This window comes from Notolabrus celidotus, chromosome 16, assembly GCF_009762535.1.
Source record: "Notolabrus celidotus isolate fNotCel1 chromosome 16, fNotCel1.pri, whole genome shotgun sequence".
Lineage (NCBI taxonomy): Eukaryota > Metazoa > Chordata > Actinopteri > Labriformes > Labridae > Notolabrus > Notolabrus celidotus.
This window is the reverse complement of record NC_048287.1, coordinates 21436252-21452485: the sequence shown is the minus strand read 5'-3', so window position 1 is coordinate 21452485 and position 16234 is coordinate 21436252. Positions and strand designations below refer to the sequence as shown.

General features: G+C 41.2%; 1 protein-coding gene across 2 annotated transcripts in view; it reads left to right on the top strand.

Moving 5' to 3' along the window:
* The window catches only part of rbms3 (RNA binding motif, single stranded interacting protein), a 361699-nt gene that overhangs the window by 168269 nt on the left and 177196 nt on the right, over positions 1-16234 (top strand). For both annotated transcript variants that reach the window (XM_034704063.1, XM_034704064.1), the window contains one exon: positions 14732-14790. In XM_034704063.1, the coding sequence (XP_034559954.1) occupies positions 14732-14790 (59 nt within the window). The remainder of the gene's footprint in view (positions 1-14731; positions 14791-16234) is intronic.

Sequence of the window (16234 nt, the reverse complement as noted above, 5' to 3'; positions counted from 1 at the left end):
AGTGAGACAAGACCCCTCTATCAATCAATCAATCAATCAATCAATCAATCTTTATTTTTATAGCGCCAAATCACAACAAACGTTATCTCAAGACGCTTTTACAAACATAGGAGGTCTAGACCACTCTATGTCAAATTATGAACAGAGACCCAACTTCAAGACAGGGTAAGACTCAGTCTGACCCCACCTTAATCCATCATGAGCATTGCACATCGCAGTATTTCGCTAGTTACAGTGGTGAGGAAAAACTTCCTTTTAACAGGCAGAAACCTCAGGCAGAACCAGACTCCTGTTAGACAGCCATCATGCCTCGACCGAGTTGGGTCTGGAAAGACAGATAGAGGGGAGTAAGAGAGAGAAGTGATAGTGATGAGACGAGTCGTAGAAGCTGTTGCCGCTGGAGTCCAGCACGTCCGTATCAGCTGGAGTCCAGATCGTCCGCAGCAGGAGGACGTCTACGGCAGCTCAGAGGAATCTACGAGACAATGGAGCTCAGGGACTCCAGAAAGGTCTATGGTTGCATAAAGGTCTTGCTCACCCTTTTATGATTCGGATTTGCATGACAATCCTTCACTAGACATTATCTCTTACCTAGAGTTCCAAACAGCAGAATTTCTATTCACGTTAAGAATTAGTTTTCAGTGATCTATTACTTTCAGGTTTTATTATTCATCTTTATTGTTATCAGTGTCAAAAAAAATAGTTTTGGGGGAGCTGGTTTAGTTTAGGTGCGTCCCATATACAGAGGCAGATAGTTCTTGTTGCACCAGCCACAGGTCCAATTCCAACCATGGCCCTTTTTGGCATGTAATCCCCCTTCTATACTCTCAATTTCCTTGTCTCTCTTCAACTGTCCTGACTAATACAGGCAAATGTCTCCAAAAAAAACACCTAAACTAAAATCCAGTATTGGTCAAGCTCTAACCCAAGCTATGAGCTTGCTGAATATTCTGCTGCCTGTCTCTTCACCTGTCTTTCTGAAATCTTTCTTCCCCTCCCTCCCAACCCAAACACACCCTCCTCAAGTCATCCATGCCAAATCAAGTAGTGCGTCACTCGGGGCAGAAACAGATAGTGGTGCTTAACCTCTGAACAGCAGTGAGACAGCCACAGGAATGCCCAAACTAAACTACTCCTACAGCTACAGCTTCACGCTGAGGAGAAGCATCTGCTATTCCTGGAACCCAAACACAGCCACTTTCTCTGTGTGAATGCCTTTCTTGCTCTCTTGCTATCACCCTGTCTGTAGCACTCTCTCTTCTTTTTCTCACTTTTATCCCTTATTGTGTTCCCTCTTTTCTCTCCATGTGCTCTGCTCCTCTTTGCCCTAGCAAAAGGGGACATAGTCATTTTACTGGCCGAGGCAAAACTGTCTAAAATGTTACTCCTTTTTTCTCCCAGAACATTGATTTTAGAGCGAGGGTGAGCGGAGACGCTGATTTGGCCTCAGGCTAGTTTTTTTGAATTATTTATCCCCCCATTACTGTATACATGACACGTAGACACTTTGCCTATTTAGAGGCTGGAAAGAGCTTCTCTTCCGCTTTCTCACTTGAGCTGACTCTGTTAACAGTTAATGCTCTGACAAAAATTTTCTTCAGTAGCCTGAGCGTCTTTTTTTAGTGTGACTTTCAGGCTTGGATCCACCAAAATGCAAACACACTTTTTAATAAAAACATAGTACTTAGATCTGCTTCATCTCAGTTTGTGGGGCCACATTATTGGCATACGAAACCCTAGCAGCTAATGTAGACAAAACCTCAGATTGCTGGACTCTCTGTCCTTTGTTTCTTCCACCCCCCCCCTTACTCTCCCTTTTTCTTTTGAAGCAGTATCTAGAAAGTAGACACAGCAGCAGTACAGATGAGATGTGTTCATTTGTGCGTGTCAGACAGCAGTGCATGGCATGTGGGTTTGACAGGTTGGACACTTCCAAACAAACAGGGGCTACTCTGCAAGGCTCTGAAGAATACTAGTGTGTTAGTATGTGTGCATTGTAACCAGCTACACTCTAAACAGCTAATGCATTCTGTTACTTACTGTTGCTCTTGTCTTTTCTTGATCCACACTTTGTTAGCACACACTTACAGACTATCCAATGTTCAGCTGAACTCATTTCCCAGCATCACATTTCTACCATGAACATCTTTCCTGCATCGACTGTAATTTGTTCTACCTGTATACCCTATGAAAATCAATATCCCTGGAATTTTGCAAACAATTTAATTTCACCAATGTTTTATTCAGAAGCAAAACCATCAGTCATCTTTGTAAAAGTTTAGTTTAGGCACATTCCAATTATGAGTTTCAATATTTAGCAAAAACATAAATCAGCTGGAAGGCTTTCTTCAACACTAAAGTCCAGTGTCTCTGTTTTGGAAATATCTGCAACTATTACATGATTTGCAAATTTCTGTAACATCCACCTTCGGATTTATGACGTCCTCCTCAAATGGAACTATTTCACTTACTTGATTTGAGGAAAGCATGTGCATACAGTATATACAAATATCATATCCTGAACATGGTAGCTTTTTTAAAAAAACAATAGTTACAGAGAGTCCATGTTAAAAAGAAAGACATCTACTTCTTTTTAAGTTGGATTTGCCATCATTGCTTGTTTGAGAGTCTAATGCGGATCAAGTCCAAGACTTCATTGGTCCTTTGCCCCTTCTACACCCTTCCACCACATTTCTTGAAAAGTGGGCCAGTAGTTTTTTCTTTCAATCCTGCAGACAAACATGGCTGGGATAATACTGAAAAGACTGATAAACAACAGATATGAAGTACTATTCTATTTTGTGAATGTTTTGACTTTAAGTTACATTTAGAAATTGAATCCAGGACTTAATCAAATACAATCAAAATCAGTCTGAAGTTATTCTGCAGAGAGCCTACTGATTGATAAAATTACCTTTCATCACATAAAAAAATAGACCTTGAGTTGTCATACATGTGCTGGCATTTCATCCCAATGTGTCATTTAGAAACAGTTTGACAGATTCTGGGAACACACAGTGCTCTTTATATTAATTGAAGCCCTGTCAGCCTTATACCAAAGTTCCAAGATTGTCATGCACTTGTTCCATTTTGACATAGGTTCCCTCTTTTGTTGATAACTCAACGTTGTGATGCAGGGACCCAGTCTAGTATTGTGTACTGTTTGTTTTGACATTGCTTGTCTTGAAAATGTAAGATGCATATACTGCATTTTGCTCTGGTTTTTTTTCTCTGTCTCTTTGTTATACTTTATTTATTTTTTGGTTTCTTTACATTGTTCATTACGAAATTTGCCAACCCAAAATGTAAACCAAATTGCCAAATTCCCCAAAATTAACCAGCCAAAGTCGTCTTTACCCCGGGTTTGTGTATGTTAAATGTAATACATACTGTACCTGATCTATGTGAAGTTAGCCCCACACTAAATATCATTCAAGTGAAGTGTGTAGATTGACTCCATTTGTCTTAGAAAGTTAGATTTTAGTAAAACTTTGTCTTGATTTGTTTAAAAGAAGAACAAGCTAATAATATTCATGAGAAAGTAACACAGCAGGACACAAATGGAACACATTCAGAGGAGAACAAATGGACCAGACTTTGCAGAATTATCGAGTCTCATCCAATGTGATACAGACTAGATTGCAGGGACAATTTACCTGGCTAAAGCTCCATGGCTATCTGAATTTTCAAACTTTCTTTTATTGAAAATCCCTTAACGCAAAGATGAATTCTGAGCAGTTACTAAAACTTTTAAATCGCCTTCTTTTCCTTTATAAATTGCCTGAGTGGAGCCCGGTGGCCCTATTGCTGCGTGCAGCTGTAATCCTTTTCTATTATGTAGGGAGGTTGGAAAGTTTGAATGTCTCTAATCAACTTGTCATCCATTTCACACTTGCCAGGTGAAATGAATGTTCATTGGAGGAAATCACATCAGCAGGGAAATAAAGAGAAATTGAAATCAGAATAGCTGATGACAACTAATGACCACAGAGGGTTTGACCACGGCCAATTTTAACAGATGGGTGCGATGACACACCGGCCAAGGTACTGTGGCCGTTCTAATCTGTTGGAAATTAATGGGTTTTCCAAGCTGCATACATGTTGCTGATGTGTTTCAGCCTCATTGTTGTGATATCTCTGGAAAAAGGAGGAAAGAAAGGAACAACCACTTTCAGCAGGATTTTTCCCTCTGTTCCAAGATGCTCACCACATTAAGAGAGTTAAAGGTTTGAGAGTAAGCCTTTGCCAGTTTACCGCAAAACCCACCAACAAAACACGGGGGAATCCCAGTGCCTAAAAAACCTGGTGATATTCTGCCAAGAAAAACATTGAGAGCTTAAGCCAAAAAAGAAATTATCCAATTTGTTGGGGCTTTTTGATTTATTGCTGCTTCTGCTTGCCAACAATGTGTTTTGATATTTATTCTGTAATGCTTTTATAATGAGGCACCATTATCCTATGGCAACAAGTATAGAGTACATTTGAAAGCATGGAATTCATACATTAATCTTTGATGTCAAAATGAAGTTTATGTAATGAGTACAAGTATTCATTTGATTAAACAAGCCAGGCATCCAATGCTTTGATCCACTAAACAAGTTTTTATGTTGGAAAAGTGTTTGAAGCTTGAATTTTGTCCTCTTTGCTAAAACGTGTCTCATAGTCTCCATACAGTCCAAAGCTGTCCCTTGATTTGTGTCTGTATTCACCTGACCATCTATCTTTCTTCTCTGTCTCTTAACCAGTTTCTGTTTTTCTTTTTCTTTGTCTTTGAACTATTTTGGTCTCCAACTTTCTTATTTTAGCCTCCAGCCTTATATTCTTTTTTAACCTTCCTTTAAAAATACATTTCATACTTTTTGTTCTGTCTACATTTTGTCTTTGCTGTTTTCATAAGAATATGTCTGCAACATTTTATTCAACAATATTATTACGTTGATTATTGGTTAAAACCACCCAACAATGGTGATAAAGTCTCAACAATAACAGCAACACAAGGGACTTCATCAGATACATCATATCAAATCAATCTAGGGAGACCAGCACATTCAACCTCTGCCTGTTGACACTGTGGCAAAATGGTTAGTTTACACTAGCATTCTAAGTTGTTTAACATAGTGGCAAAAAATATTAGTCTCTGTATCAGGCTCGTCTTAAGAGTAACGAAGTATAGACAGTTCCTGGGCACAGATGTATGTAAGAGTCCAAACATCTCTCCATAGCAGTAACTTGAGGTAAGCAGAAACTACTTGAGCTGAAATAGACAAAAAAAGGGCCTTTGATGGCAAGTTCAGCTTCAAATGCCCTGCCAGATGGTTCTCATGACAAGACCAAAGTTATTTGCATTTACTGTCAATGTGAATTTAGTTACCACTGGAGTACGTTGAGTCTCAAATACCACTAGAATCCAAGCACACAGCTGATACCAAGGGCCCTCTTCCTCTCCACCAAAATGATCAAGCATGGTCTTTATTTTCCCCCATGTAGGGTAAAAAAAAACATTGTGTGAAGGATCTAGAGCAGGGGTTCCCAAACTTTTCAGCCCGCGACCCCCAAAATAAAGGTGCCAAAGACTCGCGACCCCCACTGTCCCCTCAAAGGGATTAAATGTGGCTTCATTTAGCTGGTCTGCAGAAAATTAGCCTACCTATGTGAGCATGTGGCTGTGTTTCCTGTGCCATTATGAATTAACTTACTGCTACTGATGCTTTTGATAATTAACTGTTCACAAACTCTAAACTTAGGAGTCATCTGGCAGCAAAGAAAGGCAAAAAACTCATTATATTTTCCATTTTCATGGTTTTATTACAAGTTTAGTAACCATTTTTGTTGATATTTTACGTCAAAAAAAGGGCCTTTGATGGCAAGTTCAGCTTCAAATGCCCTGCCAGATGGTTCTCATGACAAGACCAAAGTTATTTGCATTTACTGTCAATGTGAATTTAGTTACCACTGGAGTACGTTGAGTCTCAAATACCACTAGAATCCAAGCACACAGCTGATACCAAGGGCCCTCTTCCTCTCCACCAAAATGATCAAGCATGGTCTTTATTTTCCCCCCATGTAGGGGTAAAAAAAAACTTGTTGAAGGATCTAGAGCAGGGGTTCCAAACTTTTCAGCCCGCGACCCCCAAAATAAAGGTGCCAAAGACTCGCGACCCCCACTGTCCCCTCAAAGGATTAAATGTGGCTTCATTTAGCTGGTCTGCAGAAAATTAGCCTACCTATGTGAGCTGTGGCTGTGTTCCTGTGCCATTATGAATTAACTTACTGCTACTGATGCTTTTGATAATTAACTGTTCACAAACTCTAAACTTAGGAGTCATCTGGCAGCAAAAGAAAGGCAAAAAACTCATTATATTTCCATTTCATGGTTTTATTACAAGTTTAGCTAACCATTTTTGTTGATATTTTTTACTATCATGGTTAAAATGTACTATTTTTAGATAATTAAAAGATATATGTATTCTGAAATACATATCATGCCCCCCCCATTTGTGTCTCGCGACCCCCAAGGGGTCCCAACCCACACTTTGGGAACCCCTGATCTAGAGAATTATCTTTTAGTGATGGAAATTTTACTGACCAATGCAGATGTTGTCCGAAGTGTCTGTTGTGATGCATGAGGTCCATCGTTTTGTGTTGAGCTGCTTAAAACAACAAGGGGTTAAGTTGGACACTTTTATAATAATAGACATACATTTGCTTAAATCAGGCATATTTGCCCACTCTCATGTGGATAAGAGTATTAGAAACTTGAAAAATATCCCTTTAAGATACATTGTGGAGAAAAAAAAAGTGTGATCAATTTGTTATTAATCAGGATTGATCTCGATTTAAGGAATTAACCATTCGACACATCGATTCATTTGAAGCTAAGAGTTAGCTGTATCCAAACATATTTTCGACTGGTCGCATGGCAACTGCAGCAATAAAAACTTTTCACAAAATTATCTCCATGCCATGTCTATCCAAAAAGCTGCCTGGTGGACAGGAGGCCTGACCTCAGTATGAGCCACAAAGATGTGGGAGCTGCGGGATTCGTTTGCTGCTGTAAGACAGGGGACGACAGTAAAGGGCAGCTGCCACACACACTGCTTTTATTCAGCGAGATGACTCCTGCTGATTCTCAGTGACAAGGCAGGCTCATGCACTGAATCACACTCATATACGTATAGGCACCCACACAATGCACAAACAAACTCTTTCTTTTTCTTTCCCTTACTCACTCGATTATGTTTGTTTGTGCTGTTTGTCTGAGATTTTTCATTTTATCTGTCATCCAATTTTGCTCTCCCTCAGATCCTGTTTCTCCTTTTTATCTTTGATATGAAACTATAAAGAAGTCGTGTTTCTTTTCCGTCTCTTTTCCTCTGCTCTGTCCTCTTTGTGTGTCTGCGTGGTGACACCTGTCTCCTGCCTCGGTATCAAAGACTGACAAAATAAAACACAGCCTATGAAATTGCAGGTTACTGCAAGTAGTAGTCTACAAGAATAGGCTGTCTTTTTATCATTTGTGGGAATACTTTTATTGATGATGGGAGTAAAAAATGTGAAATAAATACAAGATACTTGTTCCCTTATGGAAAGGATAAGTGCCCAGTGAGGACCCAACTAAAATCACCTCCTTATCCTAGTGCTGTTGCCTTACCTACAAGTTACTCCTACCAAAAGAACCTTAGTGGCCACCATAACCAGAACAGCAATGCCATTTTCAACACACCCAGTCTCTGTTTATGCAAGCCCCAGTAATTGACAACGTAAATGCTACCTACCCCTTATGGCCCCTACACCCAACCCTGGAACTGGACCTGAATCATCAACCAAATGGGCACCTTCCGTCACTTGTGTTTCGTCAAGTTTGGCCTCCATGCTGCTGGTTTAAGCACATTAGTGACTTTCCATTGCCCCAAAACATGCAGACACTCTTTTAAATCTGTGATGCCATGGAGTCGTTCACCTACAGTTGCCCTTTTTGTTAAAACTAGTGGCTCAGTCCAAAAAAAGGGGCCAGATTATCACCTCCTTTTATCTCGTTATAGCTGTCCAATCAACATCATGCATCAGTGTATCCTCTCTTCTGACACTTCGCTGTGGTAGCCAAGTTGGAGCTCAGCTGTTCAATAAATGATTCCTGGATGTTTCCGTTGGACATCATTGGCGAAGTCATACTAGCCCTACAAAAATCAAGTTTCTATGAAACCAGCTGATTGGCTCATCCTACTAACATATTTAAACTGTATGTGTATCAGCTGATACATATTAGAGTTGTCTATTTCTAAAAAAAACTGGGTTGTAAGTGAACTCCTCCTTGGCTAACTGAAAATATAGCACCCTTGAATGCTATTCTGGGCTGCTGACGAGGACAATTCACTAACAGTGCACTTTTTAAAGAAAAAAATGTACATATTAGGCCCATGAAACCTCTCTGGATGATATCCAGATAGTAAATATGGGTAGTGGGTGTAAGCTGCACCTGCTCCACCATGAGTTAAACTCTCAGTGCTGCACCTTCTCTTTTTCCAGCTGCAGCAGCTACACTCCGCTAATTATTCTGTGTAAAGGCCTACAAGAGGTGATAAATTAAAGTTATTGTTTCCCATAGTGTCTTTTTCGCACCTGCACCCATCTCCCACTTCCCCCACCCCCTTTCACAGGTGCTCCAAGTGTGCTGAACACGCCTGAAGCTGCAACTCAGTCTCCTTATCTGCACGTGTTTCATGCTTTCTGCTAGTTTTTGCTATCCCTCTGCCTTTTTTTCATCCAAGAGTGGGAACTGGTTCGCTTAAATGATACATGCACTATAAAAAAGGCATCTTCTACAGGCACAGATGGGATGCTATATGCAGATGCTGCATGTTTGCACACTTGCACCTTAGATAGCATATACAACAACCTTAAGAAAGCACAGATGGGAGAAAGTAGTGTAAGATCCTACGTTGTACTTCAGTTTTTATCTACCCAATATTTAAGGTGCTGCCTTGTCTTTTAAATAACTGCATGCATTTTTTGGAGAGTGCATCCAAGCGCTCAGGGCAAGATCTCCTCACAGCATCTGGGTGGTCCACCCATCTCCCCTTGTCCAGTGCTGTGCTTTCCTGTGTACCACCAACACCCTGAGTGACGTGTTGTGGTTCTGGCCAGCTCTCTCTTTTCTGCCCACATGCAGCAAAGAGCCTCTTCACTCTCCCAGCTCTGATGCCAGAAACGGAATAGGGCTGGATCGTTTCATCCAGCAAAGAGAGAGCAAGAAAAGAAAGACAACACAAGCGCTTGGGTGTCATTCCTGTGCACGCAGCTGCCCTCTTAAAAAACGTAGTAGAGCTCTCGGCTCTGCTTCCGCTTCTCAGCGCCCAGACAGCTGTCAAACGAATGACATATTTTACATCTGCTACCATTTGTGCATTTTCATCAGCCTAAAATAGCTCATAAAGCCTGTGTTTTTATAGACAGTTTCATTTCTGGTGTCTTCTTTTTCTTTGGGTTGATGTGATATTGCATCAGAGTGATTGCCATGGGATTCCTATTAGGAGGGAGGAGGAAGAGCGAGACAAATGGAGGGGGGAAATGAAGGATACAGTGCAGGAAAGAGGAATGGAGAGGATGGTGAGGAGAGAAAGAGAGCAGGAGTGAGGGGAAGATTTGTGAGGAGGAGGCAGGGCCGAGGGCCAGCAGAGTCAGAGATAAGAGGCAGCGAGAGTGATTGAAATAGGATTAGTGGAGACAGGCTCTGCATCCCGGCCACAGCATCACAGTGTTAAACCTGCGCTTCACAGGGACTGCCTCTGTCACATCAAAGCCTCCGCAGGCCTGCCTAGCAGAGAGGCGAAGGAGCTGCCAGCAGGGTCAACCACAGCCACACGCACGCACGCACGCACGCACGCACGCACGCACGCACGCACGCACACACACACACACACACACACACACACACACACACACACACACACATATTCACTCACTCAAACACTATGTACATGAACATGCAGATCACATTCTCCATCCGTCCCCAATATGTCTCCATTATGGAGACAAAGCTGGCTCCTTCCACCTCGCCTTTTCATCTCGCTGCAGTGTCTTTGTGCTGTGTATTTGGACCGAGGAGAGGATGCATTGATGAGCCATCTTTAACATTTAATGAGGCGAGCAGTGATGAGTTGGCATTGGGAAGCTACTGTCTCCTGCTTCCCCAGAGTCCAAACAAAGTTTTAATGAGAACTTTCCCCTAATATGTGCCAACTGTGCTGAGCTTTTTAACTGCTTCCCAGACTGATAGCACACCTAATATTTCACTTACGTTCTGAAGAGGGAGAGACACCTGTGTGCAAATAACAAACAGATAAGCAAAGGAAGAAAAATACTAGGTAGCTGCGTGACTTGCACGTGCCAATAACCAGTATAAAATCAATACTGTGGACTGTGTTTCAATATAGTCTCTAATTGGGATTACAGTATTGACTTGTATCTCAAAACTTGTCCATGTTATATTTATTTTAAAAAATCTCAAATTTTGTGTTGTCCAGTGTCTGTTTTTCATATTTCTTTCATTATTTATCTCAATAATTATCTCAATATTAACATGATCTAATATTAGATTATCTATGTTTCCTAGTTGCCATTCATTAATCTTAGGTCCGAACAAACGCCGCCCAACTGCAGCTGCTACCCCAGTTCTGCATGCTCTCTAATGAAACCAGCACTCACTGTTTCATGTTCATCCTGAGCACTTATGCTCGAGTGTCTCAGTGTGATCAAATATTGCACTTTACTCAAATTCTGTTGCAGTAGATTATGGATCCCTATTGCTAAAATTGTAGATTATCGTCAGAACAGGAACAATCCACTGATTGGTGAATGTTGTCTTTGCATGAACATATTTGTATGTGTGTTTGTGTCTGTGTCTGTGTGTGTGTGAGCTGGTAGTTTTCCTCTCTGAGCTCATCAGTTCATATCCACCACCCACCCCACCGCAGCATGCAGTAAATAGAGTCTCCGCCACTGGTTGAGAAATGGCACAATTATCCCCCGCTGGTGAAATATGGGCCGGGATGCACCACTGCTTCTTCCCTACACAATATGTGTGTGTGTGTGTGTGTGTGTGTGTGTGTGTGTGTGTGTGTGTGTGTGTGTGTGTGTGTGTGTGTGTGTGTGTGTGTGTGTGTGTGTGTGTGTGTGTGTGTGTGTGTGTGTGTGTATGTGTGAGAGACTGTGATTGTTTGTGTGTGACTGTGATTGTTTGTGTGTGTGCCAAATACACAGAGCGTAGCAGCCTTCCTCTGCTCACTCACTGTGTTGTTGTGATCACTCAACACACAGGGAGTTGCGCTCGCTTATGTTTTTAATGCAGACATATATACATCACGTTCACAAGTGTAATTGTACAAGCAAGGTTGCAGCTGCACATACACACTCATGCATACAAATATATGCAGACTGGCACATGCAGACATGCACATTCTGTACTAGCAGTTCTTTTTACACTGCACACGATGCAGCGTGTTGCAGTTTTCGCTGAGACAAGCAGATAGAATAACTCACTGTCATCCAGTCAGTCAGTAAGGTCAGTATTTCAATACCAAAACACTCACAGTATCCTACTCTGCATATAGATCTATGGAGTGTGGAACTTAAATAACCTCTCATATTGTAGACGTATGGAGACATAGTGGAATCATAAAGTTGCTTCTTTACTGAGCCAGGTATTACATCTTTTGCTTGTTATGAAAACATTTTATTATCAAAAGAGCCCCAAATCCCGAGACACTCATTGAGCACTTTTGCTTTTGCTATATTTACAGAATGGCCTCAAGCCTTCATCAGGCAACTATTGTAGTAAAGGGCAATATACGTACCATATATACTGTACATTTATGTAAACACAGCCTTGGGAAAAAATACACCATTCAGAGTACACAGAAGAAGCTTCTTTCAGTGTCCATACAAATTAACATCATTAATGGTGTGTTTACAGGTATCACAAATAAAATACAGATCACCTGACATTCTGAAATAAATTGATTTAAAGGTGACATATCACGCTTTTTTCATCAATATATATTGGTCTAAGAGGTCCCCAAAACATGTCTTTAAAGTTTATGCTCAAAAAAACACTTTGAAATCAGATTTTGGCATGCCTGAAAAGCCCTCTTCTTCAGTCCTCCTCAGAACACTCTGTTTTCCCTCTGACCACGCCCCCTCAGGAAGTGGATGTGCCTCGGCTCTCCAGCACGTTGATCTAATGTTTACATGTTGGCTGAATATACACGGCTGCTCAGAGATCGCGTTACTTCAGCCCTCTGAATCTGATCCAGAATCTGATCCTGACGGAGAGGCGCCTGTAGCAGGACCTTTCTGAACGATTGGTCATAGATTTAGTGTTTCTTGTTGTTTTATTTATCAGTATGTCGACGTGTGTCTTGGTACACAGCTACGAACATGTAGCTATGTGGCTATGCTAACTAGCGCTAGCACTTATCCATGATAAATAAAAATCATCCACTAGATCTTCAAATCTGCAGACGTGGGGAGTAAAACCGACCTCTGCCAGAAAGGCAGCGGGACCTTTTCTGAAGGATTGGTCACAGATTCTGTGTTTCTTGTTGTTTTATTTGTCAGTATGTTGACGTGTGTCTTGGTACGCAGCTACAGCTACGACATGTAGCTATGTAGCTATGCTAACTAGCGCTAGCACTTATCCATGATAAATAAAAATCATCCACTATATCTTCAAATCTGCAGACGTGGGGAGTAAAACCGACCTTTGTGTTTATTAAGACAGCCTACAACTAGCATGCCTCCCTCCAAAGCTCCTTGTTACCACACATTTGTGCAGGTAATGAAAAACGGGGGAGGGATTCAGTATTATTTTATACAGTCTATGGGCTGAACAAGCTCCGAGCTCTGACTCCGTGACAGACCGGATATTGTTGTTACGTAACAAAAACACGGAAGTCTGAAACGGCTCGTTTCACACACATTTACAGAAAGGTGGAGAAATCAAAACAGGGGCAGAATGGATTTTTTTCATTCTCGGGGGGTTTGTAGACATGCCAGGGAAACATATTTCAGGTAAAGAACCATTAAAAAGTCAATTTTGCATGATATGTCACCTTTAAATACTTTCAAGAAGATAGGAGGAACACAGTTTTCAGCTTGTAACTGGAAAAATGTCAGAGACAGATATAATGCCAGAATTTTAACTATTTACAGGCTTTAATGTTAAAGAAAACCATAACGAAAATACTGTACTTTCCGAGGTAATAAGATGTTACAGTACATAAGCATGAAGCACCTGCGGAACAAAACATCAGCTGTGCATCCAAACAAGTCACAAGTCTTTTTTTTCTTCCCCTTCAGTTTCAGCAGTATGAGAACAGTTTGTACATTCCCCAGAGTCTGTGAGTGGAGCAGCTGGTCCATTCAGTTTACATGTTTGAGAAAATCTAACAGCTACAAGATCAACGCAGGAGCTGAAAACATATTAAACATAGTAAACATATTTCAGTCAGGACCACTGTCGTAAAAGATAAGTGTTATTTGCATGCAGAGGGGTTAAATTGGCAGGATGGCTCGGCTCTGAGAGCTCCCTGTCCTTCCACATGTGTACGTGGAATGCCAAAGCGTAAGGTGGGGAGAGCACACCTCCCCTTCCTTTAATGTTCATACATAAGAAACCAAGGCAGGGAGAGCAGCAGCAAAGACCTCCAGGGTACAGGGCAGAGCAGACACAAGTGACTATACAAATGACAAGTTAAAATCCGACACAGCATAAGAAGGAGGGGATGGGGTGGAGGTGGGCTGCACAGCAGTTTGCAGAGGAAGACAGAACTGTAGGCAGGCTAAAGCAATTTAAATAGAACCCTGTTTTGACTTTGCAATTGGATGCTAAGAAAGTGATCACTCGAGCTGTCAGCTGATACTGACTTGCATTAAAATCGGTTGATGTGCTGTGGGCTGGGATTGACTTTGTGGCCTTCCTGAACTAATGCAAGGCTCAAATTTGAATTCAAGTTAAGGATTCAAGAGGGATTGATAGAGTTGGGATTTAGAATACAATTAGAAGAAGTAAAAAAATTCACAAAATTACAACAAAGAAGGTCAATAAAGTGTTAATGGAAAGAGAGTGATTGTAAATGTAACCAAATGGGAAAAATCCATACTTTTTTAAATTAAATTTGTAGAATTTTGTAAAAATAAAATGAGATATTTAAAATGTCCTCACAATGTGTGTCAATTAAAAGCCAAAATAACCCTGAATTTATCAGAAGTACTGTTTTGGAACAAAATTATTATGCAGGAGAATAAATGACTGTTGTTATTGAATTATCTCTGTGGTGTGTGGGCTTGTTATTCACACTGTCTTGCTGTGAAACAAATGTATCAAAATTTGAAATGTTCTACTGTTCACTAATCTACTAACCCAACTCTTAAGATAGGTCACTGTGCTTGCATGTGTATGGACCTTTCAAAAATGTTCACTCACTCCCACAAATGTCAGAGGGCTTCAGATTCAATTCAAGTCAGCCATAAACATAATGTTATTAACCTCAAGTGATTTCTCTCTCCAATGGCTTTTGACATTTGTGCTACTTTGCAAATTGCTAGTTGCAACTAAATGGCAGAGAGTATGGAAAGTAAGACATCTACTCCAAGCATGAACTTCCCAAGCAGTCAAAGATCATGTGGGTCATTCTGAGTCAAAAACACTTAATTTGCTTTTTTTTCTCTGTAGGTATGGAAAAATAGTGTCAACCAAGGCCATACTGGATAAGAACACCAACCAGTGCAAAGGTGAGTCATTTGCTTGTTTCTGCAACCATCTTGTTGAAGTGCACCACTGAACAGCAATCAAAGAATTAGTTCACTTTCATATTGTAACTTTTTTACATGGAATTAGCCTGTACCAAATTATTTTTAACAATACCTACAGAGAGCCAACCTTTATCCACCTTGGGCAAGCACTTGGCACCAGTGGAAAGTACAAACTTCTGAACAGACAGAAACCTGGGGCAGAACTAGACTCACTGGTGGACAGCCATCTGCCACAGAGAAGTAGGTTGGAAAAAGAGGGGGTGATACATTGGTAGAGATGGATGGTGAGATCTAGCCAATGCAAGTTAACGCCGTTCCTTATAAGCTGGAGTTGTAGCCTATTCTTGCAAGAAGAGAGGATGTCTGCCATTTAGACCCAAGCTGCTAGATGATTCCAAAAAACAGGGGCCTGATGTGTCCCTGTGTTTTGCTGAAAGTTGGTTGTAGTTAGGGTTACAGTTAGATATAGACATATGGTTATGTTAGACTCTAAAAAATACGGTCAAACACAAAAAGTGTGGTCTCTTGCGACAACGAGTTGGTGCTGTGCAGTCCTGAATCAGCAGTCTCCAGGCAACATACCACTCGCTAATTAAGGGCTATGCCTCCCGTTCTTTTTTTGGGAGGCACTTAAGATACTCCAAGCAGGCCTACACTTGTGAGTTGAGAGGATGTCTGCCATTTAGATCCAAGCCTGTTGGATGATTCCACAGGACAAAAACCTGGGGGGGGGGGGGGGGGGGGGGACTTTTGGTACCACATGTAGGTCTGCACTGAAGGGCCTGATGATTGAGGGCTATACCTCCCATACTTATATTTGGGGACTCTTGGCACCATTAGCAGATCTACACATGATTCCACAGGATGATTAAGAACTTTGCCACCCATACTTCATTTTTTGGAGATTTTAGTTACTGCAAGCAGGTCTGCACATGTGAGAGGGTGTCTGCCATGTAGACCCAAACTGTAGATGACTCCACAGAACAGGCCTGATAATTACCTCCCATACGTCCTTTGGAGACTCAAGGTACCACTTGAAGGTATACATTCTGTGTGCCATGTTATTAGGATGTGATATGGCACTATGAGCTCTTCAGGATTCAATAGAACCTGAACATTAAGAGGATAGAAAAAGGTACTTTCTATTCTATCTCATTTTATGGGGTAGTTGAGGGGCATATCTTGATCAAAGTGGCCCCCCAATGTTGCTTATGGTGATGCTGGAGGCCAAGTCCTTAAAGATTTCAATATCAGCTTGGTTGCTTGCTTCATAAATAAGCGATTTGCCTACTACCTGGTCTAACACTGCAGAGAGATTCTGGGTAAACAAGCTGTTCTTGGATGGCTCTGCCCTGCTTTAGAGGATAAGCAAACACCCAGTCACCATATCAACCCCCCTCCCTGTCTGCTCTTCGATTTCCTG